Source organism: Scleropages formosus, chromosome 6 (assembly GCF_900964775.1).
Source record: "Scleropages formosus chromosome 6, fSclFor1.1, whole genome shotgun sequence".
NCBI lineage: Eukaryota > Metazoa > Chordata > Actinopteri > Osteoglossiformes > Osteoglossidae > Scleropages > Scleropages formosus.
This window is the reverse complement of record NC_041811.1, coordinates 21952527-21977302: the sequence shown is the minus strand read 5'-3', so window position 1 is coordinate 21977302 and position 24776 is coordinate 21952527. Positions and strand designations below refer to the sequence as shown.

At 40.7% G+C, this 24776-nt stretch overlaps 1 protein-coding gene across 10 annotated transcripts in view; it reads left to right on the top strand.

The window, feature by feature from the left end:
- The window catches only part of LOC108927263 (formin-binding protein 1-like), a 67826-nt gene extending 43563 nt beyond the window's left edge, over positions 1-24263 (top strand). For 2 of the 10 annotated variants that reach the window (XM_029253166.1, XM_018740445.2), the window contains 11 exons: positions 2050-2178; positions 2405-2551; positions 2870-3064; positions 5238-5426; positions 12061-12075; positions 12291-12326; positions 16219-16328; positions 16421-16553; positions 18637-18761; positions 18892-19034; positions 19131-24263. In XM_029253166.1, the coding sequence (XP_029108999.1) occupies positions 2050-2178; positions 2405-2551; positions 2870-3064; positions 5238-5426; positions 12061-12075; positions 12291-12326; positions 16219-16328; positions 16421-16553; positions 18637-18761; positions 18892-19034; positions 19131-19309 (1401 nt within the window). In that variant the 3' untranslated portion in view covers positions 19310-24263. The remainder of the gene's footprint in view (positions 1-2049; positions 2179-2404; positions 2552-2869; positions 3065-5237; positions 5427-12060; positions 12076-12290; positions 12327-16218; positions 16329-16420; positions 16554-18636; positions 18762-18891; positions 19035-19130) is intronic. The other 8 variants (XM_029253165.1, XM_018740453.2, XM_018740454.2 and 5 more) reach the window with 8 other exon arrangements.
- Positions 24264-24776: the final 513 nt, after the last annotated feature.

The following is a 24776-nucleotide window of genomic DNA, read 5'->3' as shown; positions in this document are numbered from 1 at the left end:
ACATAGGCAGCTTTGTTTAGCGCAGTTTCCTTTGGACTGTTCTTGGAGGATGAGGTTAAGTGTCTTTAGAGCACTCATTTCTGCACTCTAGCATTTTGTCATTAATCGGTTATGCATTTTTCCCCACTTTTATTTTTAAATGCACATTATTTGTATTGTAGTTGCTAATGTTACCCGTTGCATTTCTCTCTCTACTGTTTTCCTACTTTATCTTCCATTAAGTGCTATTAAGACACCCTGTGAATAAGGGTGCTGTGCAAATTGCATTGAATTTAGTTGAACAGGACAACCACTGAAGGCTGCTATCTAATGAACAGTTAATTGCTGTTCTTTTCTCAGTTTAAACATACCTAAAATTATCTTGCAGGTAATTACTGTTTCCCACCGTTATCATTCCCTTCTGATAATTATGTAATTTCCATTGTTTATCGTGCTGTGATATTACTGTAGCTTGTATCCCGCATTACTTATTTGTGCTTTTGAGAGGTGTTGTGTGATGACAGGTATGGCAATAGTATTCCACTATTGTGCTGTTCTTCTTACTGCTTCGATTGACTTTCCTAAACTGCAGGGTATGGGTACTTGATCTGACTAATTAAATATTTTTCATACTCGCAGTGGTTTGACAAATTCACATCTGTAAGGGAGCTTGTTCAGTTTTGTCTTCTGCTGGATTCATACCATTCTCAGTGAAGGATGAAAAGTTGCCACTTTTAGTTTCCCAAATTAGAGGCAATTACCGAAATCTGTATCCTTCTCCAGGCTGAACCTGCAGTTAATTAGATGCTGAACTCCTGGTGACATTGTCCATTGCCTGGCTGCCAGATCTGATGCTGTCCCAGTTTTCAGAGCCTCGTTTCTTCTTAAAGTGAGGGAATCCAGAAGAGCTGTAGTGGTGTGAGAATCACAATACGTCAAGTTGCGTTTCATTAAAGAAATAATCCTGTATTTACTGCTTGGTTATACATTATTATATAACAGTGTTAGTTTTTGCATAAGGTATATGCCTTAAGTAAAATTTCAAGAATCTTGTTTACTTCTTGCGTAATCTGTTTAAGTTTCGTATCGGATCAGGTTTGTAAATCAGTCAGAAGCCACCACAGCTGAAGAGTCCTTCGAAAGCCCAAATATTTCTGGCACATATTTAATCTTTCCTGTTATGACAGTGCTGAGAAGAACGCTGTGGAAATGAAGAAGCTTCAGGGTGCCAGTGGCAGTGCTCTCTTACCTGCAGCCTCAGGCCATACAGATGCTGCGTTACATAAGGTGCATTCAGCCAAATGCCACTGACTGTGTGGTCCAGCTCTTAATGGAACTGTGTTTTAGGGGTCCCCTCAGGACAAGCAGCGCATACTGGTCTTTCTAAAGTTGCCCCAGGCAGCTGGTTTGGTGGTGCGCCTCATGAGGACGTGGCATTCCGATGTGGTTGGACGTATTTGCTGTCTTTTCTCACTGACAAAGGCAGAAGAAGCAGAGTGGGATTGTGGGTGGTTCAAAGAATAAGATTTATGAACTATGCAGCAATACAAACTTAGAGATTTTTTCCCCAGTAATAAAGTTGGCATTTGGTATTTCATTTGTTTCCCTGCACCACATGATTCAGAGATGGAATATACTCTGTGGGGCACAGTGCATATAAACAGTATAAAAACTGAAGTGTTAAAAGTATACACTGTATCTAGTATATAGTATGGACAATGTTCTTTATAAATACATTACGTAATATATTTATTGCTTACATTTAATTCCGTCAAACTGATCTTTTTTTCAAAAGGCTGATATCCCTCATTTCTACATATCCATCAGTTGCTTGCCTCTGAATGAAATGACTCCATCTGGCTGAAAAGCATGACTAGATGTCCACCTCTGTGTTCTGTCCACCTCTCATTTCACCTGCTTTAATCAAGAAATGCCTGCACCCATAGTAACTAGTCAAGTTTGTTGCCACCTGATACTGTGTCTGTCAGCGTTTGTGATCTGTCACGTGATATTGTCGAGAGTTCTCTAGTGTCTAAAACCAGCCTGCCTCTTCACCGATCATCCCTCCAGGCTCGGCAGCAGGCTCAGATGAGACATCAGATGGCAGCAGACAGCAAGAATGAGTACTCAGCCTACCTGCAGAAGTTCAACCAGGAGCAGAATGAGCATTACTACACCCACATACCACAAATCTTTCAGGCAAGAATACAAAGATGTCTAAGAGATGCATTCTGTTGATGAATTACCTAGCACACAGTTAATGACCCTTTGGTCACAAACTCGCAGACATAACTTGGAGATTTCTACAAGGTAGACCCGTGTCAATCTATAAAAATAAAATGACCCAAGTGGAATTGTAGAATGTGTTTTAAATTATATTTTTCCAGTGTCTTAACATCTTGATTTTTTTTTTTTTTTTTTCCAGAGGATCCAAGAGATGGAGGAGCGGCGCATTGAGAAGGTTGGCCAGTGTATGAGGACCTTCGCTGAGGTTGACCGACAAGTGCTACCTATTGTTGGGAAGTGTCTGGATGGCATGACCAAGGCAGCGGAGTCCATTGAACCAAAAAGTGTAAATAGAAGCCTAATATTTGTGAGGCCATTGAATACATGTCAGTTCAAAGCGTTTTATGTACACACAGGAACCAATGTCCTCATCAGATTTTGTCATTACCAGTTTCACAGCAAGAAAAGGTTTTTTTTTTTTTAAGTTGCATAAACAATGTATCGTTTTTTTTAATCTCTCATGTGCAACAATTTATGATATACAATTATCTGCCTGGAAAGAGTACCACTCAACTTGAGTTAATCTAAAATAATGCAAAAGACCTTCACTTAATCCTGCATTATTTTCTTCAGTAGCAATTCACCCACCTTTCCTTCCCCTCAGGATTCAAAGCAGGTTGTAGAAGCATACAAGTCTGGGTTTGAACCTCCCGGAGATGTGGAGTTTGAGGACTACGGGCAAGCGATGAAGAGGACGGCATCAGAGTCCAGCTTGTCCAACTCCCGGGGCGATGCCAAAGTTGAGAAGTCCGGCAACAAGAGCAAAGGCAAACTGTGGCCTTTTATGAAGAAAAACAAGGTAAAGACAGCGTACTCACACCTCTTGGACTCAGTCTCTTCTCACTGGTACAATGTCACCCGGAGATCTCTCCCGCACAGGAACTAACTTAGGTGTCCTTGAGTAGGGTGGTGATGGTCCTTTGTCTTCGGAAGATATCTGAGGCTAGAATGCTGTTGTACTTGGGAAAACATCAGAGTGTTGTGGTATAATGGTCCTGTCGACCTTTTTGTTCGGGCTTACAGTTTTCGCTAGCTCAAAGTTGTATTTTTGTGTTTTGTGGCTGTTGATGTTCTTTTTGTTGTTTTGTATGTTTTTTCTCTTGTTGGTTTTGTTCTTCATGTGTTATTTTGACATTTAATTATTGCCCGTTGCTACAAGTCCCATTTTTATATCTGTGTTTCCATTCGTTCTTTCGATTGTTGGTGTTTTCTTTTTCCTTATGCTGTCGGTTAATTCATGGTCAACCATCGCTCTAATGCACTAATGTTTCCTTCGAGCTCTACCATACACCTCCCCCCAAAAAAACACTACGTATTAATCACCCGGTGCTTCTTTTCAAAACCATTTTCTGCATCACATAAAATTCTCTGTTTTATAACTGTTCATTTCTTCTTTGTAATGTACCTGCAATCCCTTCTCACATTTCCTTGCTTTTTGGAGAAAACTGTCTACTACTAATCACTGGAAGAGCAGGAATACAAACCTGGAAAGTCTCACTAAAATTTTTTTGTCTATTAGCATTTCATTATTACATTTTTTAAATAGAAGACCTACAGTCTGATCTTTGGGATGGCGTTACATCAGACATGTACATGCTGTACTGTTAGTGCTGTTTAATTTTTTCGGCTTATCATTTTAAAGAGGGCTGAACATTAGATTAAGTCTATAAAGGACACTCTTGGACACCGACAAGGTAAAACAGTGTGCCGAATAATATGAGAAAATACTTGGGGTTTGACAGAACAGAAGGCTGTGTAGAAGGTCCAAAAGACAAAGTTTCATTGTGACCAACACCACTCTCAAAGCACAACATAGACCAGTAACTTTTCTCTGCTCCTTTTTTGACAAGGAAAGTTTTGTTGCGGAATCTAATGTTTGCTATGAGCTAATCTGGAACTTAATTCAATTATGAGTCTTACAACCAACTGGAATCAAGAGAATGACCCGAAAACACATATCGCTTATCCATATCAGACCTTGGTCATTTTTTTTGTGTTTGCCCAAACCTTGTTCGAGAGAAAACTGTTTACGTTTATTTACATCGTCATTTATTTATTTAGCAGACACTTTTATCCAGAGCAATAACACAAGAGTATTTCACCAACAGACAGAAAGCCATAGATGCAGACACATGAGTCACGAAGTAGTCAGTTTGTCTGATGTCGCCGGTAAAGCTGGTGTACATTATGAGTGTCTGCGCAACATTTTTAAAATAGGTAACATTCATAGGGACATAACCACGAGTAGCAGCTCATAGAGTTGGTGGGAAATACAAGGGTATTTGCCGCAAATGACAAAATGTAAATTTATGGAGCAAATGGAGATCTGGAGAGAAGTGAGTCTGAAAGATATGTTTTGAGACCCGTTTTGATTGATGTTTCTTTTCCTGCTGATGATGCTGTTGATCTTTTGTTGACATTTTCTTTTCTCTTCGTTGGAAAACGATAGGTTTTTCAGCACTGCTGTGAAGCTTACTCTCAAAGGAGGTTTTGGTAAAATATATATATATAAATATATAAATATATGCCTGGACCGCTTAAATTCCCAGATGCTGCATCATTAATTGTGCCATATGTCATTAAACATTTACCAGCAGTTCTGGATTGTGAAGAATTAAGATTTTGTTCAACTGGCGTATTCCTCCACATATGCAAACTGTCTACTTTTGGACCTTTAATGTCACAAAGGAGCAAAGGGACACTTGCATGGGCATTGTATCAGTTACCTGCTCTGTTTTAGTATCTTGCAATAACATGCTTTTTGCGTTATTTCTCTTCTAACTTTCTTTTGCTGACTTCATTTTAATTGCTAAGGAAAGCAACCTCCCAGCGAATGGAATTCTGGGTTTAATGCTGTTTGTTGTCCTTGTGTTTTGTTTTCTGGCGCCTTATTTACCCCGTGTTCCCTTTTTATCCTTTGTTTTGCTCCGCTCCTCCTCTTCTGCCACTGCTTCATTTCTCCGACTTGGTAGCTTATGTCCCTGTTAGCATCTCCCCGCCAGCCGCCCCCACCCCCTCCCGCCTCCGCCTCACCCTCACCCTCTGCTATTCCCAATGGCCCCCAGTCTCCCAAGCAGCACAAGGAGCATCTCTCACTCCGCCTCAACGATTTCATGACCTCCAAGCCCAAAATGCACTGCTTCCGGAGCCTCAAGCGCGGGGTAAGTCGTCCAGTGAGTGTTTGCGTGTTGCGCTGTTGCTCGCTGTATGATATAGGTACCATGGTGAACCCCCAGTGTAAACCCTGTTTACTTATGCTCTGTTCTACCCATTAAATCAGACAGTTACTTCTTTTTGGGATGATTGGATTCACTTGTATTCATCGCAAAGGCCTATATACTGTAAATGTGCACCTTAAAACAATGTAAATTAAAAAAGATTTGGGAAGTAGGTGAACACTTGTCTTTGGGGGTCCCATTGTTCCTATCATACGACACTCTACTTTTCCACTCTTCCTGTGTCTTACTGCTCCTTGCATGCCTTTGTCTTTGATCAGGAACAAAGTGATTCTTCACGGTGCATTTCCAGCCATCCCTGTATATTTTCTTTAAGCTTAACAGAGACTAACTTTATGGGAAAAGTGGTGTCTCACGATGTTGTGTGGGTGCGTTTTCGCTGTAGATGTTTCGTGACAAACTCGTATCATTAGATGTACGTTGTGTCTGTGGTCTTTCTTTGGAACCTCGGACCCTTTCGGCAGGCACTGACCTTGGCTCTGCAGGAGACCTCCTAACTGTCTGCATTCATATTCTTTGATTTATTCCTCTTTTATTATTATTCTTCTTCTGTTAATAAACAGTTTTAAGGATTTACAGTTAATATTCCGCACTAGGGACATGCAGGACTCAATTTTCAGTTTTCTTACGTTGATTTTTTTTTTTTAAATTATCTTTATTTATCTTTTTATATTCTTTTATGCATAGTGTACAAGTCTTAGTTTCATTTTATAGTATATTTTCCAGTTACACATAATGAACCTCTGTTTTTGCTGTATTGTAATACAAGGACTCCTTAAACAATCCACAATGACATTTTTCACACAAACAGGTCTGTGCCGGAGGCCAAACACAATGACTGAAGCAAAACATGCTTAGAAGTCCTCAGCGTTGCCCGTGCAGGATTATTAACCGCAGACGGCTGGCTCTGTCTGACTGTTCAACACAGGCCTCAGCTTGACCCCAGCATCCTCTGTAGGAGGCCAGACATGAACACCTGAAATCCATTTGCATAAGGCCACTGTTTAGTTCCTTTCCCAAACTATGAAGATGCGAAACAGCCAGTAAGGGTAATGATAGTAGCAAACAGTTTTACAGCATTTTTGCCAAATCTGTAAGCCACATGCAGAGTGGTGAGGCCTTGCTTAATGACTGCATGTGAGAGCCACAACTCTTACCAAAGATCAGTTTGTCCTCCCTCTCAGATGTAAAGATATGTGGCAACAAAATGTGCTCAGGTGTTCTTCGTATGTATTCTTTTAGTATTGAACTGCCAAATATCCTTTTCTTTAAGGCCTGTTAAAACTAGTCTTATATAGTAGTGACAAGAGAAAGAGGACTAAAATGTGGTCTTTTTTAGAAATATGTTGTCTTTTGTTCTTTTTCCCATTATGCAGAAAGTTTAATTGCAGTAGTGGTTGCAGTGAAGCTGTAGAAAATTTATTGTATTAATTCTGCCTGCCTACTTATTTTAGCATCATTTAAACGTCTTTATTTGGACTTCATTTATACTGCCATATTTAGTGCTGTTGGTTTGCATCGTGCAAGTGCTAAATTTTTATTTTTTTTATAAAAGGAAGAAACATTTAACCCTAGAACTCTATTTAAATCTTATTTAAAAATACTGACGTTAAAATGTTCAAAATGTTTCTACTTTAAAAATTTAAGTCTAATTTAAGTCATTTAAGTCACCTAAAATGAGGGCGGTACAGTGGTGCAGTGAGTAGCGTGGTATGGTGGTGTGAGAGAACGTGGACTCTATCCCCTCTCAGTCTGCATGGAGTTTGCATGTTCTCCCCATGTCTGTGTTCTCCCCGTGTCTGGTTTCCTCCCACAGTCCAAAGACATGTCGTTCAGGTGAATTGGTGGCTCTAAATTGCCTGTAGTGTGTGAATGGGTGAGTGAGCATGGGTGTATGTGTACCTACCCTGTGATGGACTGGCATCCTTTCCAGGGTGTACCACCCCTCAGCCTTTTGCCCAGTGGTTCTGGGATAGGTTCTGGACCTCCTTGACCAGGACAAGTGGTTATTGAAATTGGATGGATGCCATTTTTAAATCCCTTCTTATACCAAAAGTCCCAGTATATATTTAAAGTTGTTCAAAAAGCAGCATTTTTTTTTTCCCCATTTGTACCTGTATAAATGCTTGATTTATCATAGCTGGGATTGAAACTCCAGTTGTAGCCTGGAGGCTTAAAAATTTGTCAGGAAGTTGGGGCATAAATTTTCTGCAGCAAAATGGCTATTTCTGTAAGGTGACAGTTTCACAATGGCAGTTTATCAGTAATCTATGTCCATTGTGTCTTGCTCTTTTTTCCTCTAGCTGCGGCTATCAGTGGTGGCACTTTGCTGCTATTCTAGGACAGCGTCTCTGAGATAAGAACGGAGCACAACCACGTTGTCTCACCTTGCAGAGAGGAAGGACTATCTCGCTGCAGGGCGCCGCACATATCCGTCTCACTTCACAAACACCACTTTGTACTTGGTGTCCCATGACTTTAAGACCATTTCTAAAGAGCAAGCATCAAGTCACCGAAGGCGCCGCAGTTATTTTGGTAAAAATCGCAGGAAGAGGGCGCTACTTTTGAAGTGAGAGGTATATTCAGGCTTTCAGAAACAAGATGTAAAACACTTCCCGGTTAAAAGTGCACGAATGCACTTTCACACTTTCAGGTTTTTTCACAATATGTTTACGAGTTTCTTTTAGGCGGACTAGGCCTAAAACACAGTAAGTGCTTTTAGAAGAACTTGGGCTGGTTAGCCTGTTATTTTTGGGCTGTGCAAAAAATGTATGTATTTAGTCGTTTAGCTAGAGCTACCAAAAACTGAAGTATAATTCTGTTCTAATTGCTGAATAATTAAATCTAATAATCCTCCGTCATCCTTGGTTTTTTTTAAATCACTTCATTTTTAAAAGTGCTCCGTACGTTATATAACAAACACAAATAGCATAATAAAATAGACCTAAAAAAGAGATATTATGTAATATCTCCCGATAAAAATAAATCAAATAAATAAATAGTCTTCTCACAGTGTGATTGAGAAAAATTTGTACTTTCTGAGGACTCCGGGGTATTTCTGTGTTTTGAAACTGTGAGAGGATATATGCGAGTGCTAAGTCTTTCTCAACGTATGTTGGAGGGAAGAGCTTTACAGCTTTCGGCTCAAACTTCCGTCACGTCTGAGACAGAGCAAAGGCAGAAATTCAAAGCCGTAACCCTCCTCCCTTTCCATGCTGCTTTGCCCTTGCGTCTTGCTTTCAGTTTTTGCATTTTCAATTCGGATCCCCACCCGTGAAAAGAAAGCAAGGGCGCAGAAAAGAGGACACACTTTTTCCGTTGCTGTTACGAGCTCCTGTCCCACCTGTGGAATGCAGACAAGAACAGAGAGATGAGTTTAGACACACTCTCCTGGGCGGTACCGCTCGGTACGGCCCTAGGTCTCGACCCGCCCGGCTCTCTTCCCTATGCCGGGTGTTATATCGAGCCCCTCCCGACTGAAGCTTACGGTTCCCCGTCTGATCTCGTGCCACGTGCTAGGGATGGCCGAGCCTTTTATCTTTGCGTGCGGGTGTGCCTGTGTTTCTGCCCCAGTGTGTGGGGGTTTTTGTGTGTATGTAGTTATGTCTGTATAGTATGTGTATGAGGATTTTGGTGTGTGTGTGTGTGTGTGTGTGTGTGTGTTCGTTCATGCACAGAGTAGGGATTCTCTTTGTATCGTGTGTCTCTGTATAAGGTTTTTGTGTGTATGCATCGCTGTCCATATGTTAGATTTCTCTGTCAGTGTATCCTGAGGACTATTATGTCTGTATGTACATGGCCTCGTCGGGGTTTCCATACGTGTGCGTGCGTCTCTTGCCGCCGGGGTCAGGGTTCGTCCATTAACCCCGCTGTGTTCTTTTCCGCCGCTGACCCTGCAGCAGTCCGACTGTTCATGCTATTACCAGAAAGAACTCATGAAGAGGACGCTGGGCAGGCCCACGTACGCCTTCGAGGCCAGACAGTATGTTGTAAGTGTGCGTGTGCGTGCGCGCGGCCCCGGGAACAGGGGCCACGCAGGAGCTGCGCAGACACTAACCGCATTCTGAGATGGAAGCTGAAGCGCTGCGGCTTCCTGCCGCACGCTTTACAGGGCAGGCGCAGTCACGCTGGGCCCACACCGGTGACAGTACTCTCAGAGGAGGTGTGCGCAAGAGCTCTGACGCTGCATAAGTCGTGCTGACTTCCTTTTCCTGTTTGAAACTTCTTTATCAATCATTGCCCTTTTACCTTGTCAGTGTATTTCATCTGTAGGACAGTTTTCGTTGCGCTGAAACAGTAAACGGCCCTTCCATCTGTTATAAGGTGTTAGCACCTTGATCCTTCAGAGCAGCTGTGCTGTACTCAGGATCTGCAGCTCGCTTCTTGCACCCTCTACAGCGTTCTTCTCTTTTCAAATCGGTCCTTTAAATGGGGATAGTGTCTGAGGTCGCAGCTGCCAACAGCCACACATGGCACTGTCGCATACCCATCGGGATGACATGCTCATGGGCGTGAGCCTTCTCGCCAGTCCTGTCCTTGCAGCTTGTGGCTCTGTGCTGCCTCCTGCCGCCTACATCTCAGCATTACAGCCAAGGGGTCATTCAGCAAAGTGTCACAAGGGCGGAGGGGGGGAGCAGAATGTGACGTGCAGTCTGTCGTTGTTGCGCGTTCCCCAGTGCCCCTGTAACACTTTGCAATGCGGCCGCAGTCGAACCCTCCCGGTATCTCTGTGCTGGCATCGTCACGTCCGCTGCTCATAAAAGCCCGGCACACCTCCTCCAGTTGTCACCCCGGGGGACTTCTCCGCAAACCTGTCCTTTCAGGACGCGTGCTGATTTCTTGATTCTCCTCGTTGCAGTTGTGGCTGTTCATTTTAAAAATCCAGAGTGTGAAGAGTGAGGAAACGGTAGAACCATAGATATTTGGATATTTGTTATCAGCATGTAGTGGCATCTCCAAATTTACTGTATCAGAATGCTTCCGTTTTAACCGATACTAGTTTTATCGCTTTGGTTTTGATTTTATTGTGCTAAATCACCTGAAGTGAAGTGAACTGAAGTGATTTCTTTTTCCGATTCAGTTGTCACTTTTATCGAAAGTTGCCGTTCAGTTTACCTTAAAATGTAGGCTCTTTTCGTTCGGATGAATTATTTGTTAATTTCTTTATTATCACATTAGTATCACAGGTGTTTGTATTCAAAATGACATACATTGCTGATAGATTCACATTTATCTCATGTATGTGGCTGGATATGTTTCACTGACATAGCTCACCATAGGTAGGCCTGAAGTCTCTGAGCACTATGCAACCTGCTGCTCAGCTACAGTTCTTAACAAATTTCAATGTTTTACAGCTTTTGTTGGGTTTTTGTTGTTTACACATTTTGCTTATTGCAGTTTTACATCATGCTTGCCTTTATATCCACTACACTTATTTGCACATTTCATTTAATAATTTATGGATTTTTGACGGGTTTTTTTTTTTTGGACTTTATAGGGAACATAAATTTTTCATTGTTATTGCTGAAAATCAGGAACGGTTCCATTGTTCAATATGTACAGACGTTCAACAGTAAACTCTGTGTTAGAGCCATGGTCCATTAAGCAGAGTCATTGCTGTGGTCAGGGCTGTGAGTATGCCTGTAGATCGAGAGCCATCATATGTTCCCTCACCTTGCTTCCTTGGCTTTTGTCTACTCACACCCATGAGGTCCCCTTTCACCATTGGGCATGAATGTGTGTGTGTGTGGGGGGGGGGAGCACTTCTGGGCTTGTGGTGGTTCCCTCTTCATCCTCTCCCATCTCACTCATCGCTGAATGACCGGTACCCTGGACTAGTATGCTGGCCTGTGTGTGTCTTCTCTAAAAAGGGGTTAGAGAGTAGAGTTCTCTTCTGCTGAACTTCACTAGATGATGTCAAAAGACAAAAAGTAGCAATTCTCAGCTCTCACTGCTGAAATAGTGCAGATGCCTTCCCATGATCCCCTGCAGGCCGTTCCTTTGGGGGGAGGCGGGATTTCTTTGCCAAAAGTCTTTACCTTTATCTGTACAAACATTCAGTATATTTTTTTTTCATACTATGTACATCTGAAAACTCTTCAATACTTCCTTCAGCCCCGTAGATCACATATCAGATCAGATCTGCATCATGATCAGCCCTCAAGGGCAAACGGGGATTTGGCACTCTTTCGACTACGATGAGTGTGAACAATGACCTAGCACTGCCAGACTTTTTTTTATGGATTAGTGTATATGCTGCAGTATTTTAACATTTCCGGTCAGTTATTACAGTTACGAATTTCATTTCTTCATTTGGAGATTAATTTAAAGCATCAGGCCAATCTGAAGGTAGGAGCCTATAAGTGGGTGTCATGTTGTGGATGTTCTGCAAAAATGTGCTCTTGTATTGGCTTCCAGGCTTTTTTTCATCCTTGACATCCTAACGTGACATGTTGTTCCAGAAATATCTGAGGTCATTTGCTTCTGATGTCAACTTTTATGTTTTTTTTTTTTTTTTTTTTTCCCCCTCTTTTTTATTACTGTGCCTTCTACCGTGAAGCTTTCTCTGAAGCTGGTAAGCAAGACCAAAGCATGCTTCCTTCTTTCATTTACACTTGACTGCAATTGTTGTTTGTTTTGTTTTGTTTTGACTGAATTGAGTTTATTTTACTTACTGTTGTTACGCAAGCATTAATGGCAGACACTTGTTGTTGTCTCCTTCTTTTGTGTTGTTTTTGTGTTTTGTCTTGTCCATGTACCTGTCTGCCCCGTTTGTCTGTGTTCTGTCAGATTACTCTCAATGCTCAGGTCCGGAACCTTATTGAGGTGATCAGCTACCAGTTGCTTTGTTTGCTTTTTTTAATTTCTTAATTTCTTTCACTCGCTTAAGTTAATTATATTTAAATTTCCCAAAAGGACACCAATTAACTGCAGAAGTTCCACTTCGAGATGTTTTTGACAGCGATGCCTTGAGTCATTCACTTGGGGAAATGAACATTTCATGCCAAAATAAACACAATGTTTACACAACTGTATGCTGTTTCTACAGCAAAGCAGAATACTGTCCAGCAAATTCTGAGTTCTATAATATAAACAGTGCTCACAGAAACAAAGTCAGACATCCTGCAGAGTTCTTTACCGTTTCATACGGATGTTTTACTCATTTAATATTCCTGTTAATATCATTCATGCACCGTGAGATATTTATTATTAGTCATTTGTATAGCAGGCTATGTACATGTGATTTTTGATAAATTGTGAATATTAATGGAAATTTTCCAAAGCAAAATGCATATAATAACTTCGAACACAAAATAGTTTCATTCACATTATAAAGCTGCCCTGTTTTGTACTTTAGTTACTGTGAGAAAGTTGCTGTGAAAGTTAATACACTGGTTCCTCATGTTTCAAGCACTTGAGTAACGGAATTTCAAACATATTAACATTTTCCAGTTTTTTACTTACTTCTAGTTGGATTTTTTTCACCATTGTGTTATTAAAAATTTGCCTTTTCTGAAACAAAAGTACCCTGCATTTTTGCTTTTAGCAAACAAAGAAAAAGAAATGGATGCCTTATAGACTTTTTATTTATTATAGCTTAATTTGAGAATTTTAGGGAACCTAACCAGTAAATAAGTGGATTAATTTCTAAATAATGTACAGTAGTTTTAATTGATTGTGACTGGAGTTACCAACACATTGAGTTACGAAAAGGCTTAGTCACAATTTTTTGTAATTTGAGGAGCCAGTGTATTTTTTTTTTCCTTAGGATTTTTTTTAGGAAAGACAAACAGCATTTAACTCATCATCAAAGTATCTTATTTCTACACTGTACTGTTGGAAATATATACATTGTATGCACCTCTCTGATATAGTGGCCCGTGAGACATTCAGCTCTGTTTTACATTAGTTGTAACGCGGTCATGTACTCAACTGCTGAAGTCGTGTCATCTGGCCAGTAGCCCTTTGGCAACGGTTCATTTCCCTCCGTTTGACTGTACATTTCAGGTGACATCGCTTTTTAACTGTCACTGCCCTGTTAAAGATTCTGTCAGAAAAACAGTAAGCAGTAGCAAGAAATTAAAACCTGGACCCTACAAAAAAACAGATCTTTTCAGATAGATGCCAGTATTTTACCAAAGAAATATTGTAAATTGAATAAGCAGATGGATACACAGATCTTTAATTTGCTAATGAAGAAATGTTTTTACCCTTGCATAATTTTAACATATTTACTCTTATGTAAATGATTGGACTTATAAAAGGTGTACAAATCATGTACTATCATTAATCTTAAAAATACCCTACATTTTTAGTTCTGATAATTAATTGCACTTTAAATCAGTAGATATGGGTAATTTTCATAATATTGTAAACCAACATTCTTAAACAAGAGATATTTTGTCATCAGAAAAATAAACAGAATATTTGAATGCATACACAAAGGTAAGTGATTAGTCTTTCTGATAGAATGCATTTTAGAATAAGAATGCATTTTCATTTCTATACTGTAGATTATTTTAGATATGTTTTAGAAATGGACATGCTCTATCACATTTAAAATAATACTGATTTATTTATTGCATGGCTGGTAAGTGTTGCGCTGTGGGGCAAAGAGAAAGGGTAAGATTAACACAGTTGCTTCCTGTATCTCACATGGCTTAATACCAGTACTGTGATGCTCCCTGGTGGTTTCTCGGTGTGCAGAATCTGTCACTGGGGCTCAGCCTCTTCAGTCCTTCTGTTACCATTCAGTCATGGATGTTTTTTTAATTCTCATCTTCCCACCAAATCCATTTTCAGGATGAAGATGGAGTGTGAGTGTTAACTCAGGACCTTCCCTGATTTTTAGTACTGGCCCAACTTAAAAGAAAAGGCTGTAGGATTTCACACTCATTTGCAGATCAGTTAGACTTTTCTAAGTAGTGCCTCCAGGTGATTCTACCATCATTTGAAATTGAAGCCAAATTGTATACTCCTCTCATCCTTTTGAGAAGTTGGATGATTTTCCACTAATATAATGATTATTCAGAGAAATGTCCTTTTTAGTTAAATGTGAAAGTCTTGTACTGTTTCATAAGCTCAAGTTGGACATTTGTGAAAATGTGGCCAGGTCATTTGTGCTTATGAAGGATAGTCACACATTCATAGACACACACCCACGAGTGGTAAATGGTGGTATAAAATGGCTAAAATGTAGGACTGAAGAGGTTCACCTCAGGTTTCCCACAGAGACCTGCTACTGTGTAAGGCTGCAGTATCCCCTTTATGTATCAGGTTCTTCATGGAGGGTCTCTCAGTCTCTGAACTTTTCCAAAATATGGCTGTATAGCAAACCAGGTGATTGCAAGGCAGGACACCAAACACAGGTTTGGTGATGATATTGCAAAAGACATAGGCACTGGTTTCAGGGGCATTATAACAGTAGGGGGAAAAAATACAAAACAAAACTTTTCACAATGACTATAAACTTAAACTAGAGACAAACTAGAAACAGAAAAACACAAAGCTCAGCATGATCAAGGTCAGGGAGGCTGTCTTTCAGTTCTCTTCTCCTTGGTCTCACAGGGAAGAAGTTATATATTGATACAGGTGCATGAGCATTCAAGTAATTTTATTGGCACTACACATTATTTTCATGGGGGTGGGGTATCTTCCCTGTGTTGCCCTGGGTCAACTTTCTGTGGGTTATTTATGAAGATTTACTAAGGTTGAAGCAGTGGCCAGTACTGCAAAATACACTGGCTCTTCATATGAACTTACCAACATATTTGGGACTGGAAAATGATGTCCTGCTACACTTCTGTGTTGTGTTATATAATTGACTGTTTTAAGAAGGTCTTAAGAAAATATTTTGATATATGAGAATACATTATCTCCTCATCTTAAGAAAACTGCTGAAGTCCGACGTCTTGGTCAATAATTTTGTTCATAATTCTAAAGTCAATTTTAACACTAAGCCACTATCAGTAAATTCTTAATAATGCAGAAGTCCCTCAGTTTATTTATAGATTACAATCTGGCTAGAAATATAACAAAAATATTTTTTAAGACTTCATAGTATATTTTTAGCTTCATGCTACATTAAAACTTAAAACATTTAAAATTACTGCAATAAAAATATTTGTCCTCCACAAACTATTGTTCAGTCTCAACTGTTGCGTTTCATCCTATAGCTATGTGCAATGTTTTTGTCATATTGTGATCACCAACAATAGAGACAAACTACATCCTGTCAAACAGTTCAATTAAGTTGGCTCCTATCCCTCCCTCCCTTATTGCCATCTGACAACTTGACAGGTAAACATAAGCTGCTTTCACTCTCCTGTAGACAGAAATGATTGAAAATAGAAAATCAGGAGGAGCCAATGTATTGAAATAGTCTATAACCATATTTACAGTTCTTTACATAATTACATCAGGTTGAGTTTTGTAACATATGTAATTTGTCCTCTTCTGAAGCAAACATGAAAAGAAAATGAAAGAAGGAAATGCTTTTGTTCCACATTTTCGTAGAAATGAGTATTACTATAGCTTTGTCGCTGATTTGCAGCAAAGGCTTTTCAATCTTTTCAGTTTTTTTCTGTAGAAAAAGTAAAGGGGATACGGCACCTAAGGTGTGATAGGTGGTGGTTCTATGTTATTTGCCATGTATAGTGAGGTGTACTGCAGATCCTCCCTCCCTGATGTCTGTACCATTGCTGCGCCACTTCTTCAGGGTTCGGGATCTGAAGATTTCAGTCACCTGCCCCCTGAGCAAAGGAGGAAGAAACTGCAGGCCAAGATTGATGACCTCAGTAAGGACATTGAGAAGGAGATGGACAAAAAGTAAGAGTCTTTTCTTTGAATGAAAGCTCTGAGAGGCACATTGAGTTATTTGATGTTTTACATGTGCACTGACATTTTTATGGCATTTTTAGGGATGCCCTCGTTAAAATGAAGGACGTCTATGTAAAAAACCCTAATTTGGGAGATCCTAACAGCGTAGACCAGCGACTTGCTGAAACCACCCAGAGCATCGAGAAGCTCCAGCTGGAGGCACAGAAATTTGAGGTGTGTCTCATGTTTAGAGGATTTCTCTCTTCAGTGTCATGAAATTTTCCTTCGTTTGCTTGTAGGGACAACAGATGCAAAAGGATCCAAGTCTAAAATGTAACAGAAGCCAAATATAAATTGAACTGAAGTCACACATTTGATAGACCCTAGCTCTCCTTTTACATATCCAGACAAAAAAAAAAAAAAAGACAAAAATATGCAGAAGCGGAGAGTTGCGGATGTGCTTTAGCATCATGTTGTAGCTATGGATGCTGGCAATAGTGAGCATAATTTACAGTACATGTGTAAAAAGGGTTACTTTATAACTAACCAGGGTCTAAAAAGCTGCCCAGATGATAAAGTTTGATTGTACAAATTTAATGAGTCAGTGGTTAGAGCTACTGCCTTTGGACCCAAGGGTTGCAGGTTCAGCTCCCACCTCTGGCTGTGGTGCCCTTGAGCACAGTATGCATGTGTGCAAGGTGCCAAGTCAAATCTGATCCACAGCAACCACTCATGTAGTTTTCAAGGAAGGTCAAAGGAAGGACAGAGGTAGATTGCCAGGTCCTTCCTCTGCATGTTGGTGGGAGGCAAATGCTGGGAGAAGCACAGGGCTGTTGCGCACTCTAAGCAGTACTCGAACTGCAGACCTGCCACCCAGCGAGGCACCGGTCAAACCCGCCACGCCACCACACCCCGCTCTTGCACGTGCTACTTACCCTAAATTTCTCCAGTAAAATTACCCAGCTGTATAAATGAGTAAATAATTGTAAATACCTTAACATTGTAAGTTCCTTTGGAGAAGAGTGTCAGCTAAATGAATAAATATAATGTAATTCCTTCCACAATTAAGGCCCATTACTGCAATGTGGATGAAGGGAAACAAAACAATGCAGTTGTTCATAATCACCATGGTTCTCATACCTGGTTCTACAGGACTGTCAGTGATACAGTTTTTCAATCTTCTTGTCCACAGGTCAGACAGAACTAACTCTTCTCTCAGTGCTGAGGCTCCTTGCAGCGTGAAAGTGTTGCACAATGTTCACACACACACACTCTACTCAGCTTAGAGCCACGGCCAGAGGAAATAAAAAAACCGAGGGTGGTCCAAACTCGCAGTGGGAAATCATGTGGTCAGGAAGAGCCATGGGCAGCGGTTTGACCGTGGGAAGCAGCTATTCTTTTTTTTCCATTTGTAAGAGGCCTGGGAACAGATGGAACAACTCCACGGAGCAGCGTGGTTATAATTACAGTGGTGAAGAAAAGTTGCATCAGCTTAACATTTATTCATTTAGCTGATGCTTTTTTCCAAAGCGACTTATACTGTTAAGCTACTTACCATTATCTACCCATTTATACAACTGGGCAATTTTACTGGAGCAATTTTTTTTTTGTTTGTTTGTTAAATATCTTGCTCAAGGATACTGCAGTAGGTGGTATGACTGGAACCTGCAACTTTTGGGTCCAAAGGCAACAGCGTTAACCACCACTCCACCAGCTGTCCCACATTTTAGGCTTAACTGACCTGCTTGCTTCATTTAATCTTTTCTTGAGTCAGATTTTCAGAATCTCAATGTCTAAATGACCTGAAAGCCGAGAACATCTCAAAAGAGCAGCAGATCTCATCTTTGGACTCTTAAGACATAGGATACAATACATTTTATAGACACTTCTAAATAATTCAGTCATCTCACATGTGTCTGATCACAGTTTACTTTAAGGTGAAATTAAGTATGTATGAATGAAATTTGTTGTTAATATATTAGTGAAGGGCATTATGATAAGCACAAAAACTGTGTGGTCCTGCAGATTTAATCTGCACGCAGTTGTGTAATGTAGCTGTACTCTGAACCCCAATGTGTAAAAACTGGGCTTTCAGAAACCCAGTTGTAAGGTTGCTCTCTCTGGCAAACTGATCAATACTGAAGGGCAATATAAATAAAAGATTAATTTACACTGGGAGGTCCACCCTTTTCTCATATTTTAGAAACAGGCAGTTGAGTGACAGCTGCAGAATACAATAGTTATGTAAGACCCATTGTCTACTGCTAAATTACAACTAAGTGTGTTTGTGTGTGTATGTATGTGTGTGTGCGGCCAGGGATGGCTGGCAGAGGTGGAAGGTAGATTGCCGGTGAAGACCGAGCCACCTCAGAGACAGAGCGGTCTATATGAGACCCAGACCAACACACCCAGCACCAATAACTGTGCTCAAGATCGCGAGAGGTACAGTAGAGGACAGGTTTACAACAAATATATTAAAACCATCACATGCCTGCCTCAGCATCACTGATGCCTTAACCACCGGTAGTGGTCAGGGCCGTTGCTATAGTTACTGTGTGCGTTCCTCCTTGAGCAGCCCGGATGGCAGTTACACCGAGGAGCAGAGTGCTGAGACTCAGGTCAAGGCTTCCACTACCGAGTTCGACGACGAATTCGATGTGGAGGAGGAGACGATGCCTGCCATTGGAACATGCAAAGCACTGTATCCGTTTGAAGGTATCGCTACACGCACTGGCTGCTATTTTCAATCGTTTGTTTGAGGCCACATCCCCTCAGCCATACACACTCTACTCTGTATTTCCCTGCCTACAGGCCGCAACGAGGGCACCATTTCTGTAATGGAGGGGGAGCTGCTCTACGTGATTGAGGAGGACAAGGGTGATGGCTGGACACGTGTGCGTCGAAATGAGGAGGAGGAGGGATATGTGCCCACATCCTACGTCGAGGTTTTTTTGGACACAAATGGCAAAGGTGCTATGACATACATTTAACCGTAGAGATGGGTGGGTGGGACTCCGCTGGGTCCAAACAGGGGGTGGGGGGAGGGGGTGTTTCTGCCTGCAATGGGTGCCTTCTGAAACCTTACTCTGCAGAGCAGGACGTGTCTGCCTCCGCCTCCACTCCCCGTCCACCTTTTTCACTGGGAATGATCCCGAGACTGGAAAGACATTTTCTTACATACACTTACATTGCCTCCTTCCCTGCTGTTTTTATTCTTACAAAAAATGTGTTAATGGCATGGGATAAGGGTCATAGCTGTGCTTGATGAGAGAACAGGTGCTACAGAGGGGGCTGTTCGTGGTAGAGAAGGAACAAGGAACTCTACAGTTGATGCTCTCCTGGAGAACGGCCTTTTGCTCTGCGTTTTGCTTGCTTTGTTTGCATCCTCCAGTCATGGCAGTAAGGGCTCATGGGAGTGACTGGAGCAGGTTAGCATGAATGCTTAGAACACAGAGGAGCCTGAAATTACTTCATGTTCTCTTGACTCCTTTAGTGTTACAGCAAGTTATGGATTCTCAGTCACATTTTTTTTAGTATTTATGGAACCATTAATCAACCAGGGATATGCCCCTTGTGATATAGAATGATTCTCTTTTAATCCAAGGTTATTTCTTCTTCTCATTCGTTATTTCTTCCCATCCAAAAAAACGGTTTGTTTTCGATAGTGATTCTGTGGGTGGAAGGGAACAGCTCACCGAGTAAATATTTTAACGCCAAACGTAGAACTGGTGTGATTTTCAAGTTGTGCTCCACGTATGAGAACACACTGCTTAGTTTTCACTAATGACAGTATTGATTGGGATCATAGTTACAGATGGTCAGCATCAAGCACTCAAAAACAAGATTAGGCTGGCAGCAAAAGTGTGTTATCGATGTACAGTACATGCATTTTCATTTACAAATCATCTATAAATAATACATCGTTAGAAGGTGGTGCCATCACTAAACTGGACAAGTGGTTCATTTGATGCTTGTGAAATGTCTCTACATTCTTTTCTCATGTCCTTGGAAAGCTTCATGATGTGTGAGATCTGAACTTCTTGACACACATTAACAGAATGCATGCCTGTTCGCGCACTTATAAATTATGCAATTTCTAATTTGAATTTCTGCTTTACGAAGAATAAAATTCTGCTTTTTTTTTTTTTGCAGCGGAAGGAATTATACCCTATTAGCTTCTCTCTTTTCAAATAATGTAAATGCTGTTGGTGTCTCTGCATGCTATGGGCAATGTCCTGTTGTATGACACAATATGTTGTGTCCATTTCCATTGACTTTTTAATAAAACATTTTAAATCCTCATTGGCACAGTAGCCAACGGACAAGCATGTCGCTGAAGGACGAGAAGTTTCCGGTTTGACAGCAGCACATGGAAGAGTTTGTCGATAGGGACACACGGATGTGAGAATGTTACTGGCAGAGTCCGACTGTGCTCTGGTCGCTGTGCGAATCCCCAGCAACACCCCCTTTCAACAGCGACCGTGTGTGTGGGATTATGTCAAACCAGTGAGCAATTTCTTAGAAGAGTGGTGGTGTTTTGTGTGCTGTTGAACTTTCAAAAACCATACACGCTTACCATTCCCGTTTTGGGTTCTGATATAAGCCGTGACTTCTGAGAGGTTGAGGGCAGCATCAAAACGACCCATTCAGCCTTCGCTTTGAAGAAAAATTTCCATGGGATGTCCTCCTTCTTTAGCTTGCACACCGCTGATCGTTAATTTTGGAAATAGAGGGTAAATTTTGCGCAAGTAATTTTAAGTGATATGAACTCTGCCATCATCTCATTACCCATTTTCAGCACGCAAATTGAGTGACAAGTTCCTGTTACTAGTTTGACGCGTCTTCCTTTGCATATAATTGGTTTTGCACGATTTGTGTTGATACAAGCTAAAATGTTTTCTGTAACACTTCTAGCTTGTCAGGCTGAGAGAATATATTCAGAAATGCACAAAGATAGTGGGAGTATATTCTTGTTTCAATAAGATTTTGCAGCCGAAATTCCTGTCAATTCTCTATTCCGCCTCATCGACAAGTCCTGCAACTGGTGTTGCCATGTATACAAGCATTTCCTGAAAAAAAGGAATGTGAAGGAAATTTATTTTAACCTTGGCTAAGTTTGTGCATCCTCTCTAACATGTTTTTGTTTTCTCCATTTGTTTTTATTTTATTTTTTGAATTGCAGATTCCTAAAAGTGTGGTGATGGCAAAAGGAATGGCAGGGCAAGTTGCTTCGGAGGGAAACAATCCATCTTCTTTGTAAACCGTCCTTAGGCAGACACGTGGCTGAATGCAAACGGGCGAGATGTTATGACACATTCCAATTTTCAACTTGATGCAGAAATCCATTGAATGTTGCATCTGCAGTTGTACTTGGGAGGAACAAAACAAATAGTAACCAGACTAAATTTAGGACCATTCCTTTATGTATCTATTCACTTATATTGTCTCTGCAAAGCTTGCTTTTTGGTGTACTAACTTGGCTTCCCTTCTTGTATGTGGCGGCTAATGGTTCACCTTCCAAAGGCCTGCCCCAACCCCCCACAAAGCACAACTTGTTGTGGTCAGAGCCAGGACCTGGAGCACACAGATCTTCCACAGGGGGTGGAACTGCAGACGATCCCACTGGCCTTATGGACTGTCGGTCTTCCTAGGCCAGGTTTGGTCATGGGAGTCAATGCTGCATTAGTCCCAGTGCAAAGCACAAAAGAAGGAGCCTTTACTCAAGGCAGAGATTTAGCTCTACAGTTATAGTTGTTTGTCAACAAAGGCTATATTTGTTAGGGTTTTTTCCTATTCACTCATTGCAGTTCAGCAGGTAGCTTTGCGGTCAGATTCGTTGCCTTCGCTCAAAAGACCCAGGTTCAGACAGGTCTTTGGATGCAATACCCAATTGATCAAGTCAAAATTGCCCAGCTATAAAAATGGGTAAATACATTGGAAAAAGCATCAGTTGACTGAATAAATAATAGTAACTATGAAGTAGTGTTAATAGTTGTTAATGAAGTAGCTACTATATGCTACTATAATACTAATTGCCACTGTAAATTAGGATAATGTCAGTTGTCAGCTGCAAAGCAGTTGAGAAAATGTTTATGTTGAATAATGATTATTTATCTGAGTGTAGCGAATGTGTTAGGCACACAGAGGGCAGAGCGAGTACAGTCTGCCTGCACTTCCACTCCCTGTGACAGCTCCTCTCTCTGAGCCCAAGTCCCTCCGCCTGCTGCAGCTACCGGCCCCCGCAAGAGCTGGTCCCTCACAACTCGCTGCTCTGCGACACTTGGGCTCCTGAGCCGCTGCTGTGTCTCCAAGCATGCACACTCCCAGCCCCAACCGCACGCCCCGTCTCCTTGCCTCTGCCAATCCTAGAAAGGGGTCTGCCCTGCCGTTTCAGTTAAACGCATTGCCTGTAAAGTTCTTGTTTCGTTTGCGGCGGTTTGTTTTGTGCCTGCAGTTCACCGTCATCGCGTGTTTTTTTTTTTTTTTTGTCCTGTCTTGTGTTGCTTCTGGCATGACCACTTACATCCGAACCTTGAATTCTGTTCAAGTATCACACTCCAGGTATCAACATTTTTCACCAGGGGACAGAAAAAGATTACGGATCCCAAGACATTTAAATCTGGTAGACATGTATTAACATTGAAGGTCGATTTTATTATATGTATTTATTGGTAATTACTGCTGCATTGTTGAGCGGTGTTGCAGAGCGTGGCTTTGTTGACTCATTTTCTGGATTTAGTCTTTGGTCTACGGTGTAAAGTCCTCCATGTCGATCCAGTAATGACTGAGACACAATCATAAATCTCTTCTTATTTATCTATAGTTGGACTTCATTTCACTATCATCTACATACATGTCTTTTGCCTCAAGTTGTCAATGAATATGAAGTGGCTAAATTGGACATTACTGGATTGTTGGAACTAATTTTATTGGGCACAGTCTAAAATCTGTAATATGTTTGATTAACAAGATGGGGGTTCAGCTTTTTTAATTATTTTAAATAGATTTTTTTTTCTGTGCATGGATGGGACAGTACATTATTGTCAGTCCACACTATCCACATTTAATGTGTTCTGCTGTTTATGGCACATAATGATTAACTTTTTTATAATAATTTTACCTTCTTGCTGGGTTGAAAAGAAAAAAAAAGTTTTTAATCGCTGAGTTTTTACCAGAATCATCATTTGCAAATACCACCAGGTGTAATAAAGAAAACTGAACGGAATTTGTTCCATGACATTTCAGAATAGAATAAGGGCTGTTCAGTAGAAAGTGCAAAGTCTGAAACAGTTACCAAATACCACCTTGAACGTTTGTCCGTTATGTGTGATGCGTTTTTATATTTTTTGAAAAATTTCATAGTGCTGAACAATTAACAGGTTACCGAGTGATCAGTACAAATTAGCTTAAAATAAAAGTTTTTTCAGTGTATCTCTTTGGACAACAACTGATTATTCCAAACTAATGGGCTCATCTAGGTGTCACTGGTTGTTTTTCAAAGCCAAAGATAACTAGAGGGCAATGCAATGTGTCATTTGTAAAGTGAGGCCAAAACACTTGCAATTTTGTCCAGATATCTGCCGTGCTTCTGGGAGGAAACAGTGGAGTTGCACCACTGCAAAGAGATAAGGCTTCACTGCATTTTGGCCTTCTGAGCTCAGACAAGTATCATCTTTTTACATTCCCAACAGGAAGCCTTCAAGAATGCACTGGTGTAGTTTCCTTTTATCCAGACTTGTCCAGAAATGGCTCATCAAAAATACATATTTAATTACAAAAAATTGACCTGTTATATTTTTAAACTTTTTCTGCTTTCCTAAGTAATATTTGGTTTTGTTTTGTAAAGTCTGCTATTTTTTGTTTGTTACATTTGGTATGCTTGTTTCTGAGCACTGAAAACTTTGCATTGTGTTAAATGTGCCAATTAAAACAGTACTGGGGAAACTGCTGTTTTGTTGTGATTCAAGAAAAATCAGCAGGATGGTAGATGAAGGAACATTCTAGGCACGTGAGACAAAATTCACTTTTAGCAATGGCATTGGATTGCAGCTTTTTAAAATTACATTTACTGCTTCTCACAACTAAATATCTAAAATAGAAACAAAACCTTCTGAAGGTGCAATATATAGTGTCATCAATCTGAGAACACTAGAAACCAAATGAGAAAAAAATGAGCTAACAAGACCGAGTAGGAAATTGGTGGACATGCCCACCTGCTCTTCTCCAGCAATTCCCAGGAGATCTTGGGCAGTTAGGGGTTGCTTTGTTTTCACTTATCGTTCCACTTTGTCTCATGCAGGTATTGCCCAAGGTGCTCAGATGTTTCACTGGTACCTTGGTTTCCCCACTAAGGAATTTAGGATGTAGTGATGCTGAACTGTTAATCTTAACCTATTAACCTTAATGACCACACACCTCTAAGTTTGCTTCCCATTGCATTCAACTACATACAATGAA